Genomic DNA, 24,605 nt, shown 5'->3' with positions numbered 1-24,605 from the left:
GCAATGGGAAAACACACGTAAAACAATACGGACAAGTATTGGATTGTGAGAGGGGCCATTGTTGCACCTTGTGTCTTTCACCAGCAACTGTCTGATGAAGCTCTTTGCCAGCTCACTCGTGTTACTGAAGAACTCCTCGTCAAACTCGTAGCTCATGGCGGATATGTTCCCTAACGTTTCCTGCTTTGTGTCACCGAGGAAAGGCGATGCACCGCTCAAACTGGAAAAATAAAATAGGGCCAGTGAGAATGTCATTGATCATTTTTCTTTCTGTTACAGTGGTACCTCTACTTACGAACGTCTCTTCATTTGAATTTTTCAAGTTACAAAACGACTCAACAGGAAAATATAGCCTCTTATCACGGAATAACTTTCAAGATACAAAAGTTAAAAATACAGTATGGTTGTGACTGGTATTTTCGAGTTTTCGGAAGGCAACATACCTACGCTCCCCAATTTACGAACATTCGAGTTACGAATAACGGTACATACGAACATTTTTGCGGGTACAGTATGTCGAAAAATGGTGGGACAGATATGCTATGTGGGTGGGGGGGAAGTCCCTCTTCCCAGTTGAGGCTCAGAGGAGGAGGCGAATGGCGATGCATAACAAAAGTAATGGCTGCTAATTCAGTAATTGTGTGCCAGTAACTTCAGTAATGGCTTACTGAAGACCAAAGGATATATGTCGTCAGACTACAATAGATGTGAATTTGTTTTACGACTGTGAGAGCGTCTGTGCTTTATACTTCCCCGTTGAGTGTATGAATTAAACATACATTCCATACAAAATATAGCACTGAAGCAACTTACGAACAAATTAATAATAATAATAATAATAATAATAATAATAATAATAATAATAAATTCCATTTATAAGGTCACTTTACAGTCACAGGCTAAGTTTTCACCTTACGAACGACCGCTCAGAACACACATATATATATATATATATATATATATATATATATATATATATATACAGTAAAGTCTCGTTATATCGATATTCAAGGGAGTCCGAAAAAATATCGATATAACCGGGACTATCGATATATCCGACCCTGTTTGCATGTAATTTTCTCCGTGCGCGCATAGAAATAGTATCGATATAACCGGGACTATCGATATATCCGATATCGATATAACGAGACTTTACTGTGTGTATATATATATATATATATATATATATATATATATATATATATATATATATATATATATATATATATATATATATATATATATATATAAACGTTTTATAGCATCTAATATATATATATATATATATATATATATATATATATATATATATATATATATATATATATATATATATATATATATATATATATATATATATATATCGCCCCCAATCACCCCTCGGGTCATAAAGCATTCCGAATTATCCAGCAGATCGCTCACCATGTTGATATTTGCCTTGGACATTTTCAAAGAATTGTTAAAAGCCAACAAAAGCAAAGTTTCTTGACAAAACATCGAGCAAATACCTCTTCTGAGAATCCATGGACTGTTTTTATGTATTATTTTAACTGTGGTTTTATTTATGTGCTTTTTTGTGATTGTAAAGTGTCCTTGAGAGCTTTGAAAAGCGCTTATAAATGAAATGTATTATTATTAAAGAGGGCAAAAAAGATGAGGACACAGAAAAAAGTTTAATGACTGGAATTGTTTTTCTTCTTTATTTTTTGCACAATGCAGAATTCTCATTTATTTGCGTAAAGAATCTAACTGTGTCATGTATTTGTTACATGTTTTGATGCATTTGTATTCTTTAGAGAATATTTATGTCTGAATTTGTGGGTGCCTTGGAATGGATTGGGGCACTGAAATAGTCTCTCCACTTACAAAATGTTCTAGTTACCACCACTTAACACTAATTAATTCCGTAAGTAGAGGTACAACTGTACTTTTAAGTGTAACCTACTCAACTCACAGTATATATGTGATGACTCCAATGCTCCTGTGAGAAAACAGAACAAAAAAAGATCACATTATGCTAACCACAAGTCTACCTTGTTGCCATGTGGCATTATTCAGAACTCACCACATATCTGCTTCCAACCCCAGAGGCTCATAGTTGACTATCTCTGGAGCTGGAAAAAAACCCACCGCATAATAAACATCAGCATACTTTCTTTTGGTAGCAGCCATCAGAGAATAAAAACACTCACCGACAAACTCTGGGGTTCCAAAAATGTTTTTAAAATCTGCTCCGTCTTCTATCTTGTGTGCTAACCCAAAGTCGATGACTTTAATGCGGGGAAGAGGAACGTTCCTGTCCAGTAGCATTATGTTTTCAGGCTAAAAAAAAACAAAAGTAGTTGTCAAGACACGACTTTCCAGTGTTGATAATAGTGTATATGTATTTATAACAGCACAAAATACCTTCTCCAAAGGCCCTTTGCAAGCATTAAAAAAAGCATTGCAATGGTTACTTTCAGAATGATGACGTAATGGTAAATAAATAAAACATACAATAGCATCATTCTTGCAACGTGCGTGAAATATGAACTTGAAGGTTACATCTTTTTCCTTGACAGAGTGTGCCAAAGAGCTTACCAGGAGTCCCCTGAATCGTTTTCATCAAAAATACCAACACTTCCAACCTTTTCCACCATTTTATCAAATGTGCTTCAACATTAGAATGGCAAGTGCAAGTCATTCTTACTTATAAGGCACACCTAAAAGTTTTCAATTTTCTCAAAGAATAACTGCACCTTATAATTCAATGCACCTTAAAGGACAACCGACGTCACTTTTTTTGTTTCTTAACTGACATCAGAAAAACGTTTTATAGGATCTAAAATGCCCAAAACTCGCAATATGATATTTTTATTCAAATGCAAAACACCAATAAAAATGACTTAAGGTGTCCAAAATCTGCAAAAAAATTGAGCTGCGAATTGAGCATTTTCAGAAAGTCCCGCCCCCAGTTCGTGACGTCACGCCAAGACGTCTTGCATTGCTGGAGAATCAAAACAATGGCTTCAGATCCGGAGAATGTTTTCTTATTACACATCCAGTTATGCATATGATTCAAATAGTTCTGAAGAGGAAAGCATACATGTTTGCAATTGATTAAATAATTTATTCCGTGCCATTATGAGGCAACATTGAGGGGAGATGTCTCAACGAAAAAGAGGCACAAAATGGCGACCTCCTGTGGCCACCTCCGTTTCCACAGGCTGATAAATTCATTATATGGAGCTTGGACGCCCTCTTCTGGCGGCTTTTGGGTGCAACACGAGGTCCCCAGACAATGCGTCTTTTTTTCGGTCAGGTGCGTTCCTTTAGTGACGTCACGTACGGACTCGTCACCAACTCAAAAACAAGACTTCCTGAATATTCCACGCGAGTCTTAAAACGTAAAATATAGCTATATGCGGTGGAATCTTATTAAAATACGCTCAGTAGAAGTCATTTGAAGCCATTTTACAAATTATGGACACAACTTGTCTGGAGACGTCGGTTGTCCTTTAAATTATTGTACTTTCTATTCTATTCGCCTTATAATGTGATACCACCTTATATAAAAAAACTTATTCATTCATTAAAGGGCCATCTTATACTCCGAAACACCTTATAGTGTGGATAATACCATAATTAACTACGGAAAGAAAAGCATGTGGAGGTGAGAAGCTGTAATTGCAGAATAACAGGACGGTGACGGTCACCACGTAGCGTGGGCAACGCTTCTCTTCGAAACAGATGTGATAACCTTGTGGTGTTTATATCTGAGAGTCTGGACAGCTGCCTCCGCAAACAGGAAGGAAGCGTGGGTCACAATAGCCTGACAGGCATTCCGTCAACCATATTTGACATGAGAGCCTGCTTTTGTGTACATACAACCACAAGTTGTCCCCACCCACCCACCCACCCACCCACCCACACACACACACACACACACACACACACACACACACACACACGCACACACACACACACACACACACACACGCACACACACGCACACACACACACACACACACACACACACACACACACACACACACACACACACACACACACACACACACACACACACACATGAGATATGTGAAGATGTTTTACCTTGAGGTCAAAATGTGCAATACTCTTGGAGTGAAAGTACTGGACACCATCCAGTATCTGTTTGATAAACTGGGTGGCCTCCTCTTCACAAAGCGACTCCTTGCGAGCCAGGAAGTCGAACAGCTCTCCACCAGAAACACTGACACAAACACAGAAACAGACGAGCACAGTGAGTCATGCAACAAGCCTTCAAACATTATCTGAGCCAGTTCTCAGGATCGTGATGCACTCAATTAGAATGCCTGGGATTGTTTCTGTAATAACATTGCACTTCTTTCAGCAGAATTATTTTTTTTAAGGATTGATGACAAGCTCCACATACAGACTGTCCTATCAGCAGCTAGTAGCATGCTAGCAAATTGCACATTGAAACCACAACGGAATTTGTGACACATGTCAGGGGGTTCACAAAAGTTGGCAGATGCGAAACTGAGCATTCACTGTTAATTTCTCATCGGGTCTTCCGCGTTGCCAGGGAGGCAGACGGGGCCCCTCTTTACCGTGGGCTCTATTCAAAATTAGCATTGTTGAGGCAGACGGGAAAAGGAATGACAGCAAACAACAATCAAGAACACAGAAACGCATTGACCAAACTGACAAGTTTTGGGCAAACATACACTGAAAATCCCAAAGTACAGTATTGGAAGACCAGTGATAACAGAACTGCACATTTCAAAAGTCTCTGTGTTGTGGCCGCAGCAACCCCGGTTCGAACCAGGGTCACAGCATCTCCGGTGGACATCCTAAATTTATCAATTTTGTGTTTTGACATTGTTGAGGACCCAAAGATTCCTGAGGACAGGACCACAAAGAGATAATGTACGGTTTATAGTGGGGCTAGTGGCGCAATGGATAACTCGCCTGACTATGGATCAGGAGATGTTTTTTTCAACATCATGTGTTTTTGCAATTGGCTCAAAATTTGTTGTCAACATTGCTCCACCGGTGAAATGAAAGCATAAATTGATGATTCATACTGTGTCAGGCTGTGATCGTATAGTGGTGAGTACTCTGTGTTGTGGCCGCAGCAACCCCGGTTCAAATCCAGGTCACAGCATCTCCGGTGCGCATCCTATATTTATCAATTTTGTCTTTTGACATGATTGGGGACCCAAAGATTCCTGAGGACAGGACCACAAAGAGATAATATACAGGTCGTAGTGGGGCTAGTGGCGCAATGGATAACGTGCCTGACTACGGATCAGGAGATTCTAGGTTCGACTCCTGGCTAGCTTGCATGAAGTTTGACATTTGTTTTTGCAATTGGCTCCAAAGTTGTTGTGAACATTGCTCCACTGGTAAAATTGAAGCATAAATTGATGATTCACACTCTCTAAGGCTGTGATCGTATAGTGGTTAGTACTCTGTGTTGTGGCCGCAGCAACCCCGGTTCGAATCCGGGTCACAGCATCTCCGGTGTACATCCTATATTTATCAATTTTGTCTTTTGACATGATCGAGGAACCAAAGATTCCTGAAGACAGGACCACAAAGAGATAATATACATTTCATAGTGGGGCTAGTGGCGCAATGGATAATGTGTCTGACTACGGATCAGGAGATTCTAGGTTCGACTCCTGGCTAGCTCGCATGAAGTTTGACATGTATTTTTGCAATTGGCTCCAAAGTGGTTGTGAACATTGCTCCACCGGTAAAATTGAAGCAAAAATTGATGATTAATACTCTCTAAGGCTGTGATCGTATAGTGGTTAGTACTCTGTGTTGTGGCCGCAGCAACCCCGGTTCGAATCCGGGTCACAGCATCTCCAGTGGGCATCCTAAATGTATCTATTTTGTCCTTCGACATGATTGAGGACAGTAAGATTCCTGAGGACAAGACCACAAAGAGATAATAACTGGGTCATAGTGGGGCTAGTGGCGCAATGGATAACGCGTCTGACTACGGATGAAGAGATTCTAGGTTCGACTTCTGACTAGCATGAAGTTTGACATGTGTTTTGGCAAGTGGCTCCAAAGTTGTTGTGGACATTGCTCCACTGGTAAAATTGAACCATAAATTGATGATTCACACTCTGTCAGGCTGTGATCGTATAGTGGTGAGTACTCTGTGTTGTGGCCGCAGCAACCCCGGTTCGAATCCGGGTCACAGCATCTCCGGTGGGCATCCTAAATTTATCAATTTTGTCTTTTGACATGGATGAGGACCCAAAGATTTCTGAGGACAGGACCACAAAGAGATAATATACAGGTCATAGTGGGGCTAGTGGCGCAATGGATAACGCGCCTGACTACGGATCAGGAGATTCTAGGTTCGACTCCTGGCTAGCTCGCATGAAGTTTTACATGTGTTTTTGCAGTTGGCTCCAAAGTTGTTGTGAACATTGCTCCACTGGTATAATTGAAGCATAAATTGATGATTCACACTCTCTAAGGCTGTGATCGTATAGTGGTGAGTACTCTGTGTTGTGGCCGCAGCAAACCCGGTTCGAATACGGGTCACAGCATCTCCGGTGCGCATCCTATTTTTGTCTTTTGACATGATTGAGGACCCAAAGATTCCTGAGGACAGGACCACAAAGAGATAATATACAGGTCGTAGTGGGACTAGTGGCACAATGGATAACGCGCCTGACTACGGATCAGGAGATTCTAGGTTCGACTCCTGGCTAGCTCGCATGAAGTTTGACATTTGTTTTTGCAATTGGCTCCAAAGTTGTTGTGAACATTGCTCCACTGGTAAAATTGAAGCAAAAATTGATGATTCACACTCTCTAAGGCTGTGATCGTATAGTGGTTAGTACTCTGTGTTGTGGCCGCAGCAACCCCGGTTCGAATCCGGGTCACAGCATCTCCGGTGTACATCCTATATTTATCAATTTTGTCTTTTGACATGATCGAGGAACCAAAGATTCCTGAAGACAGGACCACAAAGAGATAATATACATTTCATAGTGGGGCTAGTGGCGCAATGGATAATGTGTCTGACTACGGATCAGGAGATTCTAGGTTCGACTCCTGGCTAGCTCGCATGAAGTTTGACATGTATTTTTGCAATTGGCTCCAAAGTGGTTGTGAACATTGCTCCACCGGTAAAATTGAAGCAAAAATTGATGATTAATACTCTCTAAGGCTGTGATCGTATAGTGGTTAGTACTCTGTGTTGTGGCCGCAGCAACCCCGGTTCGAATCCGGGTCACAGCATCTCCAGTGGGCATCCTAAATGTATCTATTTTGTCCTTCGACATGATTGAGGACAGTAAGATTCCTGAGGACAAGACCACAAAGAGATAATAACTGGGTCATAGTGGGGCTAGTGGCGCAATGGATAACGCGTCTGACTACGGATGAAGAGATTCTAGGTTCGACTTCTGACTAGCATGAAGTTTGACATGTGTTTTGGCAAGTGGCTCCAAAGTTGTTGTGGACATTGCTCCACTGGTAAAATTGAACCATAAATTGATGATTCACACTCTGTCAGGCTGTGATCGTATAGTGGTGAGTACTCTGTGTTGTGGCCGCAGCAACCCCGGTTCGAATCCGGGTCACAGCATCTCCGGTGGGCATCCTAAATTTATCAATTTTGTCTTTTGACATGGATGAGGACCCAAAGATTTCTGAGGACAGGACCACAAAGAGATAATATACAGGTCATAGTGGGGCTAGTGGCGCAATGGATAACGCGCCTGACTACGGATCAGGAGATTCTAGGTTCGACTCCTGGCTAGCTCGCATGAAGTTTTACATGTGTTTTTGCAGTTGGCTCCAAAGTTGTTGTGAACATTGCTCCACTGGTATAATTGAAGCATAAATTGATGATTCACACTCTCTAAGGCTGTGATCGTATAGTGGTGAGTACTCTGTGTTGTGGCCGCAGCAAACCCGGTTCGAATACGGGTCACAGCATCTCCGGTGCGCATCCTATTTTTGTCTTTTGACATGATTGAGGACCCAAAGATTCCTGAGGACAGGACCACAAAGAGATAATATACAGGTCGTAGTGGGACTAGTGGCACAATGGATAACGCGCCTGACTACGGATCAGGAGATTCTAGGTTCGACTCCTGGCTAGCTCGCATGAAGTTTGACATTTGTTTTTGCAATTGGCTCCAAAGTTGTTGTGAACATTGCTCCACTGGTAAAATTGAAGCAAAAATTGATGATTCACACTCTCTAAGGCTGTGATCGTATAGTGGTTAGTACTCTGTGTTGTGGCCGCAGCAACCCCGGTTCGAATCCGGGTCACAGCATCTCCGGTGTGCATCCTATATTTATCAATTTTGTCTTTTGACATGATTGAGGACCCAAAGATTCCTGAAGACAGGACCACAAAGAGATAATATACATTTCATAGTGGGGCCAGTGGCGCAATGGATAAAGCGTCTGACTACGGATGAAGAGATTCTAGGTTCGACTTCTGACTAGCTCGCATGAAGTTTGACATGTGTTTTGGCAAGTGGCTCCAAAGTTGTTGTGGACATTGCTTCACTGGTAAAATTGAACCATAAATTGATGATTCACACTCTGTCAGGCTGTGATCGTATAGTGGTGAGTACTCTGTGTTGTGGCCGCAGCAACCCCGGTTCGAATCCGGGTCACAGCATCTCCGGTGCGCATCCTATATTAATCACTTTTGGCATGATTGAGGACCCAAAGATTTCTGAGGACAGGACCACAAAGAGATAATATACAGGTCATAGTGGGGCTAGTGGCGCAATGGATAACGCGCCTGACTACGGATCAGGAGATTCTAGGTTCGACTCCTGGCTAGCTCGCATGAAGTTTGACATGTGTTTTTGCAGTTGGCTCCAAAGTTGTTGTGAACATTGCTCCACTGGTATAATTGAAGCATAAATTGATGATTCACACTCTCTAAGGCTGTGATCGTATAGTGGTTGGTACTCTGTGTTGTGGCCGCAGCAACCCCGGTTCGAATCCGGGTCACAGCATCTCCGGTGCGCATCCTATATTTATCAATTTTGTCTTTTGACATGATTGAGGACCCAAAGATTCCTGAGGACAGGACCACAAAGAGATAATATACAGGTTGTAGTGGGGCTAGTGGCGCAATGGATAACGCGCCTGACTACGGATCAGGAGATTCTAGGTTCGACTCCTGGCTAGCTCGCATGAAGTTTGACATGTATTTTTGCAATTGGCTCCAAAGTGGTTGTGAACATTGCTCCACCGGTAAAATTGAAGCAAAAATTGATGATTAATACTCTGTCAGGCTGTGATCGTATAGTGGTTAGTACTCTGTGTTGTGACCACACCAACACCGGTTCGAATCCGGGTCACAGCATCTCCAGTGGGCATCCTAAATGTATCTATTTTGTCCTTAGACATTATTGAGGACAGGAAGATTCCTGAGGACAAGACCACAAAGAGATAATAACTGGGTCATAGTGGGGCTAGTGGCGCAATGGATAACGCACCTGACTACGGATCAGGAGATTCTAGGTTCGACTCCTGGCGAGCTCGCATGAAGTTTGACGTGTTTTGGCAAGTGGCTCCAAAGTTGTTGTGGACATTGCTCCACTGGTAAAATTGAACCATAAATTGATGATTCACACTCTGTCAGGCTGTGATCGTATAGTGGTTAGTACTCTGTGTTGTGGCCGCAGCAACCCCGGTTCGAATCCGGGTCACAGCATCTCCGGTGGGCATCCTAAATTTATCAATTTTGTCTTTTGACATGGATGAGGACCCAAAGATTTCTGAGGACAGGACCACAAAGAGATAATATACAGGTCATTGTGGGGCTAGTGGCGCAATGGATAACGCGCCTGACTACGGATCAGGAGATTCTAGGTTCGACTCCTGGCTAGCTCGCATGAAGTTTTACATGTGTTTGTGCAGTTGGCTCCAAAGTTGTTGTGAACATTGCTCCACTGGTATAATTGAAGCATAAATTGATGATTCACACTCTCTAAGGCTGTGATCGTATAGTGGTGAGTACTCTGTGTTGTGGCCGCAGCAACCCCGGTTCGAATCTGGGTCACAGCATCTCCGGTGCGCATCCTATATTTATCGATTTTGTCTTTTGACATGATTGAGGACCCAAAGATTCCTGAGGACAGGACCACAAAGAGATAATATACAGGTCGTAGTGGGGCTAGTGGCGCAATGGATAACGCGCCTGACTACGGATCAGGAGATTCTAGGTTCGACTCCTGGCTAGCTCGCATGAAGTTTGACATTTGTTTTTGCAATTGGCTCCAAAGTTGTTGTGAATATTGCTCCACTGGTAAAATTGAAGCATAAATTGATGATTCACACTCTCTAAGGCTGTGATCGTATAGTGGTTAGTACTCTGTGTTGTGGCCGCAGCAACCCCGGTTCGAATCCGGGTCACAGCATCTCCGGTGTGCATCCTATATTTATCAATTTTGTCTTTTGACATGATTGAGGACCCAAAGATTCCTGAAGACAGGACCACAAAGAGATAATATACATTTCATAGTGGGGCCAGTGGCGCAATGGATAACGCGTCTGACTACGGATGAAGAGATTCTAGGTTCGACTTCTGACTAGCTTGCATGAAGTTTGACATGTGTTTTGGCAAGTGGCTCCAAAGTTGTTGTGGACATTGCTCCACTGGTAAAATTGAACCATAAATTGATGATTCACACTCAGTCAGGCTGTGATCGTATAGTGGTGAGTACTCTGTGTTGTGGCCGCAGCAACCCCGTTCGAATGCGGGTCACAGCATCTCCGGTGCGCATCCTATATTAATCACTTTTGGCATGATTGAGGACCCAAAGATTTCTGAGGACAGGACCACAAAGAGATAATATACAGGTCATAGTGGGGCTAGTGGCGCAATGGATAACGCGCCTGACTACGGATCAGGAGATTCTAGGTTCGACTCCTGGCTAGCTCGCATGAAGTTTGACATGTGTTTTTGCAGTTGGCTCCAAAGTTGTTGTGAACATTGCTCCACTGGTATAATTGAAGCATAAATTGATGATTCACACTCTCTAAGGCTATGATCGTATAGTGGTTAGTACTCTGTGTTGTGGCCGCAGCAACCCCAGTTCGAATCCGGGTCACAGCATCTCCGGTGCGCATCCTATATTTATCAATTTTGTCTTTTGACATGATTGAGGACCCAAAGATTCCTGAAGACAGGACCACAAAGAGATAATATACATTTCATAGTGGGGCCAGTGGCGCAATGGATAACGCGTCTGACTACGGATGAAGAGATTCTAGGTTCGACTTCTGACTAGCTTGCATGAAGTTTGACATGTGTTTTGGCAAGTGGCTCCAAAGTTGTTGTGGACATTGCTCCACTGGTAAAATTGAACCATAAATTGATGATTCACACTCTGTCAGGCTGTGATCGTATAGTGGTGAGTACTCTGTGTTGTGGCCGCAGCAACCCCGGTTCGAATCCGGGTCACAGCATCTCCGGTGCGCATCCTATATTAATCACTTTTGGCATGATTGAGGACCCAAAGATTTCTGAGGACAGGACCACAAAGAGATAATATACAGGTCATAGTGGGGCTAGTGGCGCAATGGATAACGCGCCTGACTACGGATCAGGAGATTCTAGGTTCGACTCCTGGCTAGCTCGCATGAAGTTTGACATGTGTTTTTGCAGTTGGCTCCAAAGTTGTTGTGAACATTGCTCCACTGGTATAATTGAAGCATAAATTGATGATTCACACTCTCTAAGGCTGTGATCGTATAGTGGTTAGTACTCTGTGTTGTGGCCGCAGCAACCCCGGTTCGAATCCGGGTCACAGCATCTCCGGTGCGCATCCTATATTTATCAATTTTGACATGATTGAGGACCCAAAGATTCCTGAGGACAGGACCACAAAGAGATAATATACAGGTCATAGTGGGGCTAGTGGCGCAATGGATAATGCGCCTGACTACGGATCAGGAGATTCTAGGTTCGACTCCTGGCTAGCTCGCATGAAGTTTGACATGTATTTTTGCAATTGGCTCCAAAGTGGTTGTGAACATTGCTCCACCGGTAAAATTGAAGCAAAAATTGATGATTAATACTCTGTCAGGCTGTGATCGTATAGTGGTTAGTACTCTGTGTTGTGACCACACCAACCCCGGTTCGAATCCGGGTCAGAGCATCTCCAGTGGGCATCCTAAATGTATCTATTTTGTCCTTAGACATTATTGAGGACAGGAAGATTCCTGAGGACAAGACCACAAAGAGATAATAACTGGGTCATAGTGGGGCTAGTGGCGCAATGGATAACGCACCTGACTACGGATCAGGAGATTCTAGGTTCGACTCCTGGCGAGCTCGCATGAAGTTTGACATGTGTTTTGGCAAGTGGCTCCAAAGTTGTTGTGGACATTGCTCCACTGGTAAAATTGAACCATAAATTGATGATTCACACTCTGTCAGGCTGTGATCGTATAGTGGTTAGTACTCTGTGTTGTGGCCGCAGCAACCCTGGTTCGAATCCGGGTCACAGCATCTCCGGTGGGCATCCTAAATTTATCAATTTTGTCTTTTGACATGGATGAGGACCCAAAGATTTCTGAGGACAGGACCACAAAGAGATAATATACAGGTCATAGTGGGGCTAGTGGCGCAATGGATAACGCGCCTGACTACGGATCAGGAGATTCTAGGTTCGACTCCTGGCTAGCTCGCATGAAGTTTTACATGTGTTTTTGCAGTTGGCTCCAAAGTTGTTGTGAACATTGCTCCACTGGTATAATTGAAGCATAAATTGATGATTCACAATCTCTAAGGCTGTGATCGTATAGTGGTGAGTACTCTGTGTTGTGGCCGCAGCAACCCCGGTTCGAATCCGGGTCACAGCATCTCCGGTGCGCATCCTATATTTATCAATTTTGTCTTTTGACATGATTGAGGACCCAAATATTCCTGAGGACAGGACCACAAAGAGATAATATACAGGTCGTAGTGGGGCTAGTGGCGCAATGGATAACGCGCCTGACTACGGATCAGGAGATTCTAGGTTCGACTCCTGGCTAGCTCGCATGAAGTTTGACATTTGTTTTTGCAATTGGCTCCAAAGTTGTTGTGAACATTGCTCCACTGGTAAAATTGAAGCATAAATTGATGATTCACACTCTCTAAGGCTGTGATCGTATAGTGGTTAGTACTCTGTGTTGTGGCCGCAGCAACCCCGGTTCGAATCCGGGTCACAGCATCTCCGGTGTGCATCCTATATTTATCAATTTTGTCTTTTGACATGATTGAGGACCCAAAGATTCCTGAAGACAGGACCACAAAGAGATAATATACATTTCATAGTGGGGCCAGTGGCGCAATGGATGACGCGTCTGACTACGGATCAGGAGATTCTAGGTTCGACTCCTGGCTAGCTCGCATGAAGTTTGACATGTATTTTTGCAATTGGCTCCAAAGTGGTTGTGAACATTGCTCCACCGGTAAAATTGAAGCAAAAATTGATGATTAATACTCTGTCAGGCTGTGATCGTATAGTGGTTAGTACTCTGTGTTGTGACCACACCAACCCCGGTTCGAATCTGGGTCACAGCATCTCCAGTGGGCATCCTAAATGTATCTATTTTGTCCTTAGACATTATTGAGGACAGGAAGATTCCTGAGGACAAGACCACAAAGAGATAATAACTGGGTCATAGAGGCGCTAGTGGCGCAATGGATAACGCACCTGACTACGGATCAGGAGATTCTAGGTTCGACTCCTGGCGAGCTCGCATGAAGTTTGACATGTGTTTTGGCAAGTGGCTCCAAAGTTGTTGTGGACATTGCTCCACTGGTAAAATTGAACCATAAATTGATGATTCACACTCTGTCAGGCTGTGATCGTATAGTGGTTAGTACTCTGTGTTGTGGCCGCAGCAACCCCGGTTCGAATCCGGGTCACAGCATCTCCGGTGGGCATCCTAAATTTATCAATTTTGTCTTTTGACATGGATGAGGACCCAAAGATTTCTGAGGACAGGACCACAAAGAGATAATATACAGGTCATAGTGGGGCTAGTGGCGCAATGGATAACGCGCCTGACTACGGGTCAGGAGATTCTAGGTTCGACTCCTGGCTAGCTCGCATGAAGTTTTACATGTGTTTTTGCAGTTGGCTCCAAAGTTGTTGTGAACATTGCTCCACTGGTATAATTGAAGCATAAATTGATGATTCACACTCTGTCAGGCTGTGATCGTATAGTGGTGAGTACTCTGTGTTGTGGCCGCAGCAACCCCGGTTCGAATCCGGGTCACAGCATCTCCGGTGTGCATCCTATATTTATCAATTTTGTCTTTTGACATGATTGAGGACCCAAAGATTCCTGAAGACAGGACCACAAAGAGATAATATACATTTCATAGTGGGGCCAGTGGCGCAATGGATAACGCGTCTGACTACGGATCAGGAGATTCTAGGTTCGACTCCTGGCTAGCTCGCATGAAGTTTGACATGTATTTTTGCAATTGGCTCCAAAGTGGTTGTGAACATTGCTCCACCGGTAAAATTGAAGCAAAAATTGATGATTAATACTCTGTCAGGCTGTGATCGTATAGTGGTTAGTACTCTGTGTTGTGACCACACCAACCCCGGTTCGAATCTGGGTCACAGCATCTCCAGTGGGCATCCTAAATGTATCTATTTTGTCCTTAGACATTATTGAGGACAGGAAGATTCCTGAGGACAAGACCACAAAGAGATAATAACTGGGTCATAGTGGGGCTAGTGGCGCAATGGATAACGCACCTGACTACGGATCAGGAGATTCTAGGTTCGACTCCTGGCGAGCTCGCATGAAGTTTGACATGTGTTTTGGCAAGTGGCTCCAAAGTTGTTGTGGACATTGCTCCACTGGTAAAATTGAACCATAAATTGATGATTCACACTCTGTCAGGCTGTGATCGTATAGTGGTTAGTACTCTGTGTTGTGGCCGCAGCAACCCCGGTTCGAATCCGGGTCACAGCATCTCCGGTGGGCATCCTAAATTTATCAATTTTGTCTTTTGACATGGATGAGGACCCAAAGATTTCTGAGGACAGGACCACAAAGAGATAATATACAGGTCATAGTGGGGCTAGTGGCGCAATGGATAACGCGCCTGACTACGGATCAGGAGATTCTAGGTTCGACTCCTGGCTAGCTCGCATGAAGTTTGACATTTGTTTTTGCAATTGGCTCCAAAGTTGTTGTGAACATTGCTCCACTGGTAAAATTGAAGCATAAATTGATGATTCACCCTCGCTAAGGCTGTGATCGTATAGTGGTTAGTACTCTGTGTTGTGGCCCCAGCAACCCCGGTTCGAATCCGGGTCACAGCATCTCCGGTGTGCATACTATATTTATCAATTTTGTCTTTTGACATGATTGAGGACCCAAAGATTCCTGAAGACAGGACCACAAAGAGATAATATACATTTCATAGTGGGGCTAGTGGCGCAATGGATAACGCGTCTGACTACGGATCAGGAGATTCTAGGTTCGACTCATAGCTAGCTCGCATGAAGTTTGACATGTATTTTTGCATTTGGCTCCAAAGTGGTTGTGAACATTGCTCCACCGGTAAAATTGAAGCAAAAATTGATGATTAATACTCTGTCGGGCTGTGATCGTATAGTGGTTAGTACTCTGTGTTGTGACCACACCAACCCCGGTTCGAATCCGGGTCACAGCATCTCCAGTGGGCATCCTAAATGAATCTATTTTGTCCTTAGACATTATTGAGGACAGGAAGATTCCTGAGGACAAGACCACAAAGAGATAATAACTGGGTCATAGTGGGGCTAGTGGCCCAATGGATAACGCACCTGACTACGGATCAGGAGATTCTAGGTTCGACTCCTGGCGAGCTCGCATGAAGTTTGACATGTGTTTTGGCAAGTGGCTCCAAAGTTGTTGTGGACATTGCTCCACTGGTAAAATTGAACCATAAATTGATGATTCACACTCTGTCAGGCTGTGATCGTATAGTGGTTAGTACTCTGTGTTGTGGCCGCAGCAACCCCGGTTCGAATCTGGGTCACAGCATCTCCGGCGCGCATCCTATATTTATCAATTTTGTCTTTTGACATGGATGAGGACCCAAAGATTTCTGAGGACAGGACCACAAAGAGACAATATACAGGTCATAGTGGGGCTAGTGGCGCAATGGATAACGCGCCTGACTACGGATCAGGAGATTCTAGGTTCGACTCCTGGCTAGCTCGCATGAAGTTTGACATTTGTTTTTGCAGTTGGCTCCAAAGTTGTTGTGAACATTGCTCCACTGGTATAATTGAAGCATAAATTGATGATTCACACTCTCTAAGGCTGTGATCGTATAGTGGTTAGTACTCTGTGTTGTGGCCGCAGCAACCCCGGTTCGAATCCGGGTCACAGCATCTCCGGTGTGCATCCTATATTTATCAATTTTGTCTTTTGACATTATTGAGGACCCAAAGATTCCTGAAGACAGGACCACAAAGAGATAATATACATTTCATAGTGGGGCTAGTGGCGCAATGGATAACGCGTCTGACTACGGATCAGGAGATTCTAGGTTCGACTCCTGGCTAGCTCGCATGAAGTTTGACATGTATTTTTGCAATTGGCTCCAAAGTGGTTGTGAACATTGCTCCACCGGTAAAATTGAAGCAAAAATTGATGATTAATACTCTGTCAGGCTGTGATCGTATAGTGGTTAGTACTCTGTGTTGTGACCACACCAACCCCGGTTCGAATCCGGGTCACAGCATCTCCAGTGGGCATCCTAAATGTATCTATTTTGTCCTTAGACATTATTGAGGACAGGAAGATTCCTGAGGACAAGACCACAAAGAGATAATAACTGGGTCATAGTGGGGCTAGTGGCGCAATGGATAATGCACCTGACTACGGATCAGGAGATTCTAGGTTCGACTCCTGGCGAGCTCGCATGAAGTTTGACATGTGTTTTGGCAAGTGGCTCCAAAGTTGTTGTGGACATTGCTCCACTGGTAAAATTGAACCATAAATTGATGATTCACACTCTGTCAGGCTGTGATCGTATAGTGGTTAGTACTCTGTGTTGTGTCCGCAGCAACCCAGGTTCGAATCCGGGTCACAGCATCTCCGGTGGGCATCCTAAATTTATCAATTTTGTCTTTTGACATGGATGAGGACCCAAAGATTTCTGAGGACAGGACCACAAAGAGATAATACACAGGTCATAGTGGGGCTAGTGGCGCAATGGATAACGCGCCTGACTACGGATCAGGAGATTCTAGGTTCAACTCCTGGCTAGCTCGCATGAAGTTTTACATGTGTTTTTGCAGTTGGCTCCAAAGTTGTTGTGAACATTGCTCCACTGGTATAATTGAAGCATAAATTGATGATTCACACTCTCTAAGGCTGTGATCGTATAGTGGTGAGTACTCTGTGTTGTGGCCGCAGCAACCCCGGTTCGAATCCGGGTCACAGCATCTCCGGTGCGCATCCTATATTTATCAATTTTGTCTTTTGACATGATTGAGGACCCAAAGATTCCTGAGGACAGGACCACAAAGAGATAATATACAGGTTGTAGTGGGGCTAGTGGCGCAATGGATAACGCGCCTGACTACGGATCAGGAGATTCTAGGTTCGACTCCTGGCTAGCTCGCATGAAGTTTGACATTTGTTTTTGCAATTGGCTCCAAAGTTGTTGTGAACATTGCTCCACTGGTAAAATTGAAGCATAAATTGATGATTCACACTCTCTAAGGCTGTGATCGTATAGTGGTGAGTACTCTGTGTTGTGGCCGCAGCAACCCCGGTTCGAATCCGGGTCACAGCATCTCCGGTGCGCATCCTATATTTATCAATTTTGTCCTTAGACATGATTGAGGACAGTAAGATTCCTGAGGACAAGACCACAAAGAGATAATAACCAGGTCATAGTGGGGCTAGTGGCGCAATGGATAACGCGTCTGACTACGGATGAAGAGATTCTAGGTTCGACTTCTGACTAGCTTGCATGAAGTTTGACATGTGTTTTGGCAAGTGGCTCCAAAGTTGTTGTGGACATTGCTCCACTGGTAAAATTGAACCATAAATTGATGATTCACACTCTGTCAGGCTGTGATCGTATAGTGGTGAGTACTCTGTGTTGTGGCCGCAGCAACCCCGGTTCGAATCCGGGTCACAGCATCTCCGGTGCGCATCCTATATTAATCACTTTTGGCATGATTGAGGACCCAAAGATTTCTGAGGACAGGACCACAAAGAGATAATATACAGGTCATAGTGGGGCTAGTGGCGCAATGGATAACGCGCCTGACTACGGATCAGGAGATTCTAGGTTCGACTCCTGGCTAGCTCGCATGAAGTTTGACATGTGTTTTTGCAGTTGGCTCCAAAGTTGTTGTGAACATTGCTCCACTGGTATAATTGAAGCATAAATTGATGATTCATACTCTCTAAGGCTGTGATCGTATAGTGGTTAGTACTCTGTGTTGTGGCTGCAGCAACCCCGGTTCGAATCCGGGTCACAGCATCTCCGGTGCGCATCCTATATTTATCAATTTTGTCTTTTGGCATGATTGAGGACCCAAAGATTTCTGAGGACAGGACCACAAAGAGATAATAATAGCTTATAGTGGGGCTAGTGGCGCAATGGATAACGCGCCTGACTACGGATCAGGAGATTCTTGGTTCGACTCCTGGCTACCTCGCATGAAGTTTGACATGTATTTTTGCAATTGGCTCCAAAGTGGTTGTGAACATTGCTCCACTAGTAAAATTAAAGCATAAATTGATGACTAGTACTAGGTCAGGCCATGATTGTATAGTGGTTAGTACTCTGTGTTGTGGCCGCAGCAACCCATGTTCGAATCTGTGTCACACCATCTCCAGTGCGCATCCTAAATTTATCAATTTTGTCTTTTGATACGATTGAGGACTGGAAGATTCCTGAGGACAGGACCACAAAGAGATAATAGCTGGGTCATCGCCGGCCTAGTGGCGCACTGGATAACGCGTCTGACTACAGATCAGGACGTTCTCCGTTCGACTCCTGGCTAGCTCGCATGAAGTTTGTCATGTGTTTTGGCAATTGGCTCCAAAGGTGTTATGGACATTGCTCCACTGGTAAAATTGAACCATAAATTGATGATTCACACTCTGTCAGGCTGTGATCGTATAGTGGTTAGTACTCTGTGTTGTGGCCGCAGCAACCCCGGTTCGAATCAGGGTCACAGCATCCCCGGTGCGCATCCTATATTTATCAATTTTGTCTTTTGACATGATTGAGGATCCAAAGATTCCTGAGGACAGGACCACAAAGAGATAATATACAGGTCGTAGTGGGGCTAGTGGCGCAATGGATAACGCGCCTTGCTATGGATCAGGAGATTCTAGGTTAGACTCCTGCCTAGCTCGCAGGAAGTTTGACATGTGTTTTTGCAATTGGCTCCAAAGTTGTTGTGAACATTGCTCCACTGGTAAAATTGAGGCATAAATTGATGATTCATACTCTGTCAGGCTGTGATCGTATAGTGGTGAGTACTCTGTGTTGTGGCCGCAGCAACCCCGGTTCGAATCCGGGTCACAGCATCTCCGGTGTGCATCCTAAATTTATCAATTTTGTCTTTTGACATGGTTGAGGACCCAAAGATTCCTGAGGACAGGACTACAAAGAGATAATATACACTTTATAGTGGGGCTAGTGGCGCAATGGATAACGCGTCTGACTACGGATCAGGAGATTCTAGGTTCGACTCCTGGCTAGCTCGCATGAAGTTTGACATGTGTTTTTGCAATTGGCTCCAAAGTTGTTGTGGACATTGCTCCACTGGAAAAATTAAAGCATAAATTAATGATTCATACTCTGTCAGGCTGTGATCGTATAGTGGTTAGTACTCTGTGTTGTGGCTCCAGCAACCCTGATTTGAATCCAAAGGGCATCCTAAATTCATACAATTGCTTATGTGACTTACGTGAGGACCACAAAGATATGTTCGCCTGTTTCTTACAGGATAGTGTCGCAATAGAAAATGTGTCTGACTCCTGATCAGTAGATTTTAGGTTGGACTCCTGGCTTGCGAGTATGAAGTTTTAAAAGAAAACATTTTTGCACGTGGCATCAAAGCCGTTGTGGCCGCATTTGAAGTTTTCTACCTTTTTCAAATGTTTTGATCTCGCAAAAAAAAGATGAATTGGGGGTGAAATCGAATACATCAAATTACAAAACCTTTTTTGACATTGCCATCCAGCCTGTGACTCCCTCCCTTGTTACCCCAATTTTTTTAATTGAGACTCTTTCCTTTCCATCACGGAAAAAAATCCATTCCATTGTAACCAATGTTGAATGTAAATGAATGAAATGAAATGTAAATTTCTCCACTGTGAGACTAATAAAGGCATATGTCCCAAATAACTTTAATTCAGATGTCGTCATTTTTCAATTTCTGCTGCGGACTGCAAATTTCCCCATTGTGGGACGAATAAAGGTATTCTGATTCTGATTCTGATTCTGATTCTGATTCTGATCTGAAATAGCCCAAGAAAGTAATTGCAGTTGGGTTGTTGTGTTGTTGACTCACAGCTCAAGGACAAGCACCACATCCGTACGATTCTCGTAGACGTCGTGAAGGGCCACCACATTGGGGTGCTGGAGTTGCTGCAGAATGTCCACCTCCCTCTCGATCTCCTCGCGCCGCACACCGCGTCTGCTTGCCCGACTATGGCGTTTCTTAACAAACTTGGCGGCGTACTCCATGCCCGTGCTCTTCTCCGTGCAACGCTTGACCACTGCAAACTGACCACTGCGGAAACAAAACAATGACCGTTATGGCCGTCTTTGCTGGTGTTTGAAATCACCGTCCAGCTATGCGGGCTCATCATTGATCGGATGTTAGGATTTTCTTATTGTGAGGACTCAAACAGGATCAGGATTTTAACCTGAATTAATATAATCAGTTATTCATGATGGGGTCTTAAAAAAACACAATTAAAGGCTATTTGAGCAAATTTGTAAGTTCAGAAGTGTGTATCTCAAGGGTCGCCTTTTGCCTGAATCGGTAGCCAAATAGTATAGTGTCATCTCAACGAAGTTTGGATCGAGGGATGACTTTCAATAGATCGCAGCATTGAGTGCCGGGGATGACTTTCAACAGATCACAGCGATCGAGCTGCTCTGCTACTTACGACACCCTGACCCAGAATCAGGTCGTTTGCAGGTCATTTAGCACCGAGTCTTGGATACGCATACGGTGTAGGTAACTGGAGAGGGTGCACCCATCATCCGGGCGCACCCTGGCCCAGTGTCGAGCGGCGTTCCGCGCGACGGGGGGACCTCCCCCGCCGCTAAACTTGGCCAGCCGTAAGGCCCTGGCGCCACGGTATCGGCGTGTCTAGGCGGGATTCTGACTTAAAGGCGTTCAGTCATAATCCCACAGATGGTAGCCTCGCACCATTGACTCCTCAGCCAAACGCACGTTGAACTGACTCACCGCATTCCATTTTCCAAAATCTCGCTTTATGTGAGTGTCTTGTTTTTTTTTGTTTTTTTTTGTTTTTTTTGGGGAGGGGGGGGGGGTAATCGGAATTTAGTCTCTATGTGTTGCCATATCAAGCCAATCTACACAAATGAGTCGTGATGCACCTGGATTACATTAGCACTTTTCAGTCCTCTGATTGAAGAACTTAGCTCACAAGTAAAGGTGCATACAATTCAGCAAAGCAGAGATACCAAAAGTAGTGAAACAAAATGACAAAAAGAAAATGACATTGACAATGTCTGAAACAAATGAGCAGAAGACTTGAAAAACATTTGAACCATTTAATCATAACGAAATATAGGGTTCCATGACAGAGTTAAAAAAATTACGTTTAACTCATTTACTGCATTCCCAAATTTATTTGGGATTTGAATGACGTGCAGCACCAATCCCGAATTTGTTCAGGTTTTGGTTTTTTTGGTTGGCTGATAAAGTGCTGGTCAGACCTATGGCAATGTTTTCCCCTCCCACGAGGGGGCAGCATTTGCCTTCTGTCCATTTTAGCGCTTTGTTACAGCTCCAGCGGTTGTTAAAGCACTATATAAATCAATATGTATTGTATTTTGTACAGGCGCCCCCATTTCAAGCTCAGATAACTCCAGACCCATATAACTGAACTGAATGAAAGATGAAAGTCTCAGATTTCTTACACTAAATATTTTTTTTATGTAGTCCTAAAACTCAATATTCTGTAGGCCCTCTAATTTGATTGAAAATTATAACAACCATGGCATTGGAGTGCCCTTTTTGCACATTTTCTGGCAGTCTTCTTCTTCTTTTCCTATCGGCTTTTCCCTTCAAGGGGTCGCCACAGCAAATCAGTGTCCTACATCTTGAGAGGTTTGATCCGCATGTTTGTTTTGGCCAAGCTTTTACGTCGGATGTCCTTCCTGACACGACCCTCTGTATTTATCCGGGCTTGGGACCGGCACAAGAAGACATACGTCCCTTTGTGGCTACAGAACAACCAACTCTCTCAGTAAAAGACACATTGTCTGGCAGTGAATGAGTTAAAAGACTTGAAACAAAGGTATGGAGAAGGAAAAGGCTATTTTTTCGCCTGTATTTTTTCGCCTGGATTTTAACCATTGTGACATCACTTTCCTTGGCATCTTGCGAGTAGTTAAAGAGATTCAGCGTGGTCATGGTGTCATACTGAAGGCCCAGGTAACAACAAATGCCCCCCTCCTCCACATAAATAAAAAAAAAAAACATTTTTACCAGCGGAACCCGCTAATGCAATCCTCAAACCTCAACAGGATATAGCTGCGTGTGGAAGGAAGTTCTGAATGAAATATTGTGGTATGATCCATAACTTCCCGTTTGAGAACAATTACTTGAAGCCGCAAGAGAAGGCCAAGATTCTGTCCACCTACTTGAGCTAACGTCCTGCCAAGCATCTAACCATTCGTACCCTCAAGAATTCACAACAGAGCGGGAATGGTGACTTCATGATCCATTCTATGATCCATGTTTCTTATCAAACCCGTAGGTCACATTCCATCCAAGTTTTAATATCCAGCATGTTGTCTCTCTGTCTTTTTTTATGTGGGGCAATGGTTAGGGTCATAAACCGAAGATCATTTACGTTCCTTTAGAGAGGCAGAGCTACTTGATGCCCAGGGATGACCAAGGGCCATCCCTTGTCTTGCTGATCTTGTTGTTATTGTGTCAGTGCTGTTTAGATATGACTTCAATGAATGAGCCATTGACCACATCTACAAAATGTTATCCATCATTTGTGATAACAGATCACTTTTTATCCAGTTGCCTATGGGAAGATGAGGACAAATCACCACAAATTCCGCCTAGCAACGAGTGACATGGCAAAAAAAAGGAACAATTTCCTATTGTTGATTCCTTGCTACAAGAGTGCTGCCAATATGAAAACAAAGGTAGAATAACAAGGCCTTCGACATACTGTATTTAAATTGTCCATGATACCAGAGTGCCTCAACGTCCCTGTGTCCACTGTTATCTGCCAAGCTAAGAATAACATGCTCTGCACCTGTCATCTCTTCACCGCCACAGAGAAGAATGTCTGCACTGAGTTTGGTGCGTGATCATGCCTTTCTGTGAATTTTTTTGTCTTCTACCTTTATTTAATAATACATGGGTGTGTGTGAATCTTACAAGGATTCACATGTGTATAAGTACAAAAATATTCAGAAGGCCATATTTAGTGGAACACAGTGCATGACATGCATAAAGAAGCACAGTAAATATTTGTAGTACAGTACAATACTCTAATGCACTAAAGTAAACAGTCTACTATCAACATACGGGATGTACATTATGAAACGCACCAAAGATTCATTGTCGTTGTCATGGCGTGCAACAGCGGCATAACTTTCGCCTTCCCTCAGTTTGTCAAGTCATTTTACTTTTACTTTTCACTCACTGTCATCATTTTCCTCTTCTTTTTGGGTTCGCTGGATAATTTTGAAGGCATGGGGCGTTTTGGACCCATTGCCGTGGGAGCGTATTAAGTACGAATGAAAATACAAGAATATGGACAGTACGTAACCTGAACTAACGTGATGCGAGAACAGGAGGAGGGAGAAGCATTCAGGTAGGTCGAATGCTGTCCAGTAGTGTCGTCTCTCGGCCAATCAGCTTCGGCCCGAGTCAGTATGAAAACAAATGAAAAAAGAAAAACGCGAGTTGACCTCGCGGCATCACATGAATGTAAACAAAGTCAAGACGTTTAATGTACAGTAAGCAAAATGATGACAATTTTGTTTACAATAATCGTCAACTTATTTCCCGATGTTTTTGGTTTTGTGAATTTACAGCACAGCAATGACTCGAAATGGACGAATAATTTTAAAAATAACAACAGTAGGTCTAATGAATTATGTATGCTGCTCTTTGTGAGCCGCTGTTGTTTTACAGTACTTTACTGTAGTGACTTTTGCTGCCATTTGCGGACTTTTTTGGTTGTTTTTTTCGGATTAAAAAAATGATGTGTCATCGATGCAACAAGGGCGGCAATAATCGAACCGCGAAGTAGCAAGGGATTACTGCACTGTGTAACGCTTGTAAACTGAAAAAAATTACAATTCAGATAAATTGTTCAGGAAGTGAATTTCTACAGGTTGG

The 24,605-nt window shown here is 43.5% G+C and overlaps 1 protein-coding gene and 47 non-coding genes across 49 annotated transcripts in view; 47 read left to right on the top strand and 1 right to left on the bottom strand.

Moving 5' to 3' along the window:
- The window catches only part of dapk2b (death associated protein kinase 2b), a 38,919-nt gene that overhangs the window by 7,540 nt on the left and 6,774 nt on the right, over positions 1-24,605 (bottom strand). For both annotated transcript variants that reach the window (XM_088996222.1, XM_088996223.1), the window contains exons 3-8: positions 20,547-20,768; positions 4,093-4,231; positions 2,193-2,322; positions 2,066-2,114; positions 1,955-1,981; positions 68-220 (exon numbers count right to left, since the gene is read on the bottom strand). In XM_088996222.1, the coding sequence (XP_088852348.1) occupies positions 68-220; positions 1,955-1,981; positions 2,066-2,114; positions 2,193-2,322; positions 4,093-4,231; positions 20,547-20,768 (720 nt within the window). The remainder of the gene's footprint in view (positions 1-67; positions 221-1,954; positions 1,982-2,065; positions 2,115-2,192; positions 2,323-4,092; positions 4,232-20,546; positions 20,769-24,605) is intronic.
- On the top strand, positions 5,256-5,328 carry trnar-acg (transfer RNA arginine (anticodon ACG)). Its single transcript has one exon. It is a non-coding gene; the product is annotated as a tRNA-Arg (tRNA).
- Positions 5,431-5,502, top strand: trnah-gug (transfer RNA histidin (anticodon GUG)). Its single transcript has one exon. It is a non-coding gene; the product is annotated as a tRNA-His (tRNA).
- On the top strand, positions 5,784-5,855 carry trnah-gug (transfer RNA histidin (anticodon GUG)). Its single transcript has one exon. It is a non-coding gene; the product is annotated as a tRNA-His (tRNA).
- On the top strand, positions 6,133-6,204 carry trnah-gug (transfer RNA histidin (anticodon GUG)). The gene has a single exon. It is a non-coding gene; the product is annotated as a tRNA-His (tRNA).
- Positions 6,311-6,383, top strand: trnar-acg (transfer RNA arginine (anticodon ACG)). The gene has a single exon. It is a non-coding gene; the product is annotated as a tRNA-Arg (tRNA).
- Positions 6,830-6,901, top strand: trnah-gug (transfer RNA histidin (anticodon GUG)). Its single transcript has one exon. It is a non-coding gene; the product is annotated as a tRNA-His (tRNA).
- trnah-gug (transfer RNA histidin (anticodon GUG)) lies at positions 7,183-7,254 on the top strand. Its single transcript has one exon. It is a non-coding gene; the product is annotated as a tRNA-His (tRNA).
- trnah-gug (transfer RNA histidin (anticodon GUG)) lies at positions 7,532-7,603 on the top strand. Its single transcript has one exon. It is a non-coding gene; the product is annotated as a tRNA-His (tRNA).
- Positions 7,710-7,782, top strand: trnar-acg (transfer RNA arginine (anticodon ACG)). The gene has a single exon. It is a non-coding gene; the product is annotated as a tRNA-Arg (tRNA).
- Positions 8,229-8,300, top strand: trnah-gug (transfer RNA histidin (anticodon GUG)). The gene has a single exon. It is a non-coding gene; the product is annotated as a tRNA-His (tRNA).
- On the top strand, positions 8,582-8,653 carry trnah-gug (transfer RNA histidin (anticodon GUG)). Its single transcript has one exon. It is a non-coding gene; the product is annotated as a tRNA-His (tRNA).
- On the top strand, positions 8,753-8,825 carry trnar-acg (transfer RNA arginine (anticodon ACG)). The gene has a single exon. It is a non-coding gene; the product is annotated as a tRNA-Arg (tRNA).
- trnar-acg (transfer RNA arginine (anticodon ACG)) lies at positions 9,106-9,178 on the top strand. The gene has a single exon. It is a non-coding gene; the product is annotated as a tRNA-Arg (tRNA).
- Positions 9,459-9,531, top strand: trnar-acg (transfer RNA arginine (anticodon ACG)). Its single transcript has one exon. It is a non-coding gene; the product is annotated as a tRNA-Arg (tRNA).
- On the top strand, positions 9,632-9,703 carry trnah-gug (transfer RNA histidin (anticodon GUG)). The gene has a single exon. It is a non-coding gene; the product is annotated as a tRNA-His (tRNA).
- Positions 9,810-9,882, top strand: trnar-acg (transfer RNA arginine (anticodon ACG)). Its single transcript has one exon. It is a non-coding gene; the product is annotated as a tRNA-Arg (tRNA).
- trnar-acg (transfer RNA arginine (anticodon ACG)) lies at positions 10,163-10,235 on the top strand. The gene has a single exon. It is a non-coding gene; the product is annotated as a tRNA-Arg (tRNA).
- On the top strand, positions 10,338-10,409 carry trnah-gug (transfer RNA histidin (anticodon GUG)). The gene has a single exon. It is a non-coding gene; the product is annotated as a tRNA-His (tRNA).
- On the top strand, positions 10,861-10,933 carry trnar-acg (transfer RNA arginine (anticodon ACG)). Its single transcript has one exon. It is a non-coding gene; the product is annotated as a tRNA-Arg (tRNA).
- trnah-gug (transfer RNA histidin (anticodon GUG)) lies at positions 11,389-11,460 on the top strand. The gene has a single exon. It is a non-coding gene; the product is annotated as a tRNA-His (tRNA).
- Positions 11,560-11,632, top strand: trnar-acg (transfer RNA arginine (anticodon ACG)). Its single transcript has one exon. It is a non-coding gene; the product is annotated as a tRNA-Arg (tRNA).
- Positions 11,735-11,806, top strand: trnah-gug (transfer RNA histidin (anticodon GUG)). Its single transcript has one exon. It is a non-coding gene; the product is annotated as a tRNA-His (tRNA).
- On the top strand, positions 11,906-11,978 carry trnar-acg (transfer RNA arginine (anticodon ACG)). Its single transcript has one exon. It is a non-coding gene; the product is annotated as a tRNA-Arg (tRNA).
- Positions 12,259-12,331, top strand: trnar-acg (transfer RNA arginine (anticodon ACG)). Its single transcript has one exon. It is a non-coding gene; the product is annotated as a tRNA-Arg (tRNA).
- Positions 12,434-12,505, top strand: trnah-gug (transfer RNA histidin (anticodon GUG)). The gene has a single exon. It is a non-coding gene; the product is annotated as a tRNA-His (tRNA).
- Positions 12,612-12,684, top strand: trnar-acg (transfer RNA arginine (anticodon ACG)). Its single transcript has one exon. It is a non-coding gene; the product is annotated as a tRNA-Arg (tRNA).
- Positions 12,787-12,858, top strand: trnah-gug (transfer RNA histidin (anticodon GUG)). The gene has a single exon. It is a non-coding gene; the product is annotated as a tRNA-His (tRNA).
- trnar-acg (transfer RNA arginine (anticodon ACG)) lies at positions 12,965-13,037 on the top strand. Its single transcript has one exon. It is a non-coding gene; the product is annotated as a tRNA-Arg (tRNA).
- trnah-gug (transfer RNA histidin (anticodon GUG)) lies at positions 13,140-13,211 on the top strand. The gene has a single exon. It is a non-coding gene; the product is annotated as a tRNA-His (tRNA).
- Positions 13,846-13,917, top strand: trnah-gug (transfer RNA histidin (anticodon GUG)). Its single transcript has one exon. It is a non-coding gene; the product is annotated as a tRNA-His (tRNA).
- On the top strand, positions 14,024-14,096 carry trnar-acg (transfer RNA arginine (anticodon ACG)). Its single transcript has one exon. It is a non-coding gene; the product is annotated as a tRNA-Arg (tRNA).
- trnah-gug (transfer RNA histidin (anticodon GUG)) lies at positions 14,199-14,270 on the top strand. Its single transcript has one exon. It is a non-coding gene; the product is annotated as a tRNA-His (tRNA).
- On the top strand, positions 14,730-14,802 carry trnar-acg (transfer RNA arginine (anticodon ACG)). Its single transcript has one exon. It is a non-coding gene; the product is annotated as a tRNA-Arg (tRNA).
- trnah-gug (transfer RNA histidin (anticodon GUG)) lies at positions 14,905-14,976 on the top strand. Its single transcript has one exon. It is a non-coding gene; the product is annotated as a tRNA-His (tRNA).
- Positions 15,083-15,155, top strand: trnar-acg (transfer RNA arginine (anticodon ACG)). Its single transcript has one exon. It is a non-coding gene; the product is annotated as a tRNA-Arg (tRNA).
- On the top strand, positions 15,436-15,508 carry trnar-acg (transfer RNA arginine (anticodon ACG)). The gene has a single exon. It is a non-coding gene; the product is annotated as a tRNA-Arg (tRNA).
- Positions 16,142-16,214, top strand: trnar-acg (transfer RNA arginine (anticodon ACG)). Its single transcript has one exon. It is a non-coding gene; the product is annotated as a tRNA-Arg (tRNA).
- On the top strand, positions 16,317-16,388 carry trnah-gug (transfer RNA histidin (anticodon GUG)). Its single transcript has one exon. It is a non-coding gene; the product is annotated as a tRNA-His (tRNA).
- On the top strand, positions 16,495-16,567 carry trnar-acg (transfer RNA arginine (anticodon ACG)). Its single transcript has one exon. It is a non-coding gene; the product is annotated as a tRNA-Arg (tRNA).
- Positions 17,201-17,273, top strand: trnar-acg (transfer RNA arginine (anticodon ACG)). The gene has a single exon. It is a non-coding gene; the product is annotated as a tRNA-Arg (tRNA).
- Positions 17,376-17,447, top strand: trnah-gug (transfer RNA histidin (anticodon GUG)). The gene has a single exon. It is a non-coding gene; the product is annotated as a tRNA-His (tRNA).
- On the top strand, positions 17,554-17,626 carry trnar-acg (transfer RNA arginine (anticodon ACG)). Its single transcript has one exon. It is a non-coding gene; the product is annotated as a tRNA-Arg (tRNA).
- trnah-gug (transfer RNA histidin (anticodon GUG)) lies at positions 17,729-17,800 on the top strand. Its single transcript has one exon. It is a non-coding gene; the product is annotated as a tRNA-His (tRNA).
- On the top strand, positions 18,082-18,153 carry trnah-gug (transfer RNA histidin (anticodon GUG)). The gene has a single exon. It is a non-coding gene; the product is annotated as a tRNA-His (tRNA).
- Positions 18,253-18,325, top strand: trnar-acg (transfer RNA arginine (anticodon ACG)). The gene has a single exon. It is a non-coding gene; the product is annotated as a tRNA-Arg (tRNA).
- trnah-gug (transfer RNA histidin (anticodon GUG)) lies at positions 19,486-19,557 on the top strand. Its single transcript has one exon. It is a non-coding gene; the product is annotated as a tRNA-His (tRNA).
- On the top strand, positions 19,664-19,736 carry trnar-acg (transfer RNA arginine (anticodon ACG)). Its single transcript has one exon. It is a non-coding gene; the product is annotated as a tRNA-Arg (tRNA).

Source organism: Hippocampus bargibanti, linkage group LG05 (assembly GCF_051943395.1).
Source record: "Hippocampus bargibanti isolate YZ-2025 linkage group LG05, ASM5194339v1, whole genome shotgun sequence".
Classification (NCBI taxonomy): domain Eukaryota; kingdom Metazoa; phylum Chordata; class Actinopteri; order Syngnathiformes; family Syngnathidae; genus Hippocampus; species Hippocampus bargibanti.
The sequence above is the reverse complement of the archived record's forward strand: the minus strand, read 5'-3'. Positions and strand labels throughout refer to the sequence as shown.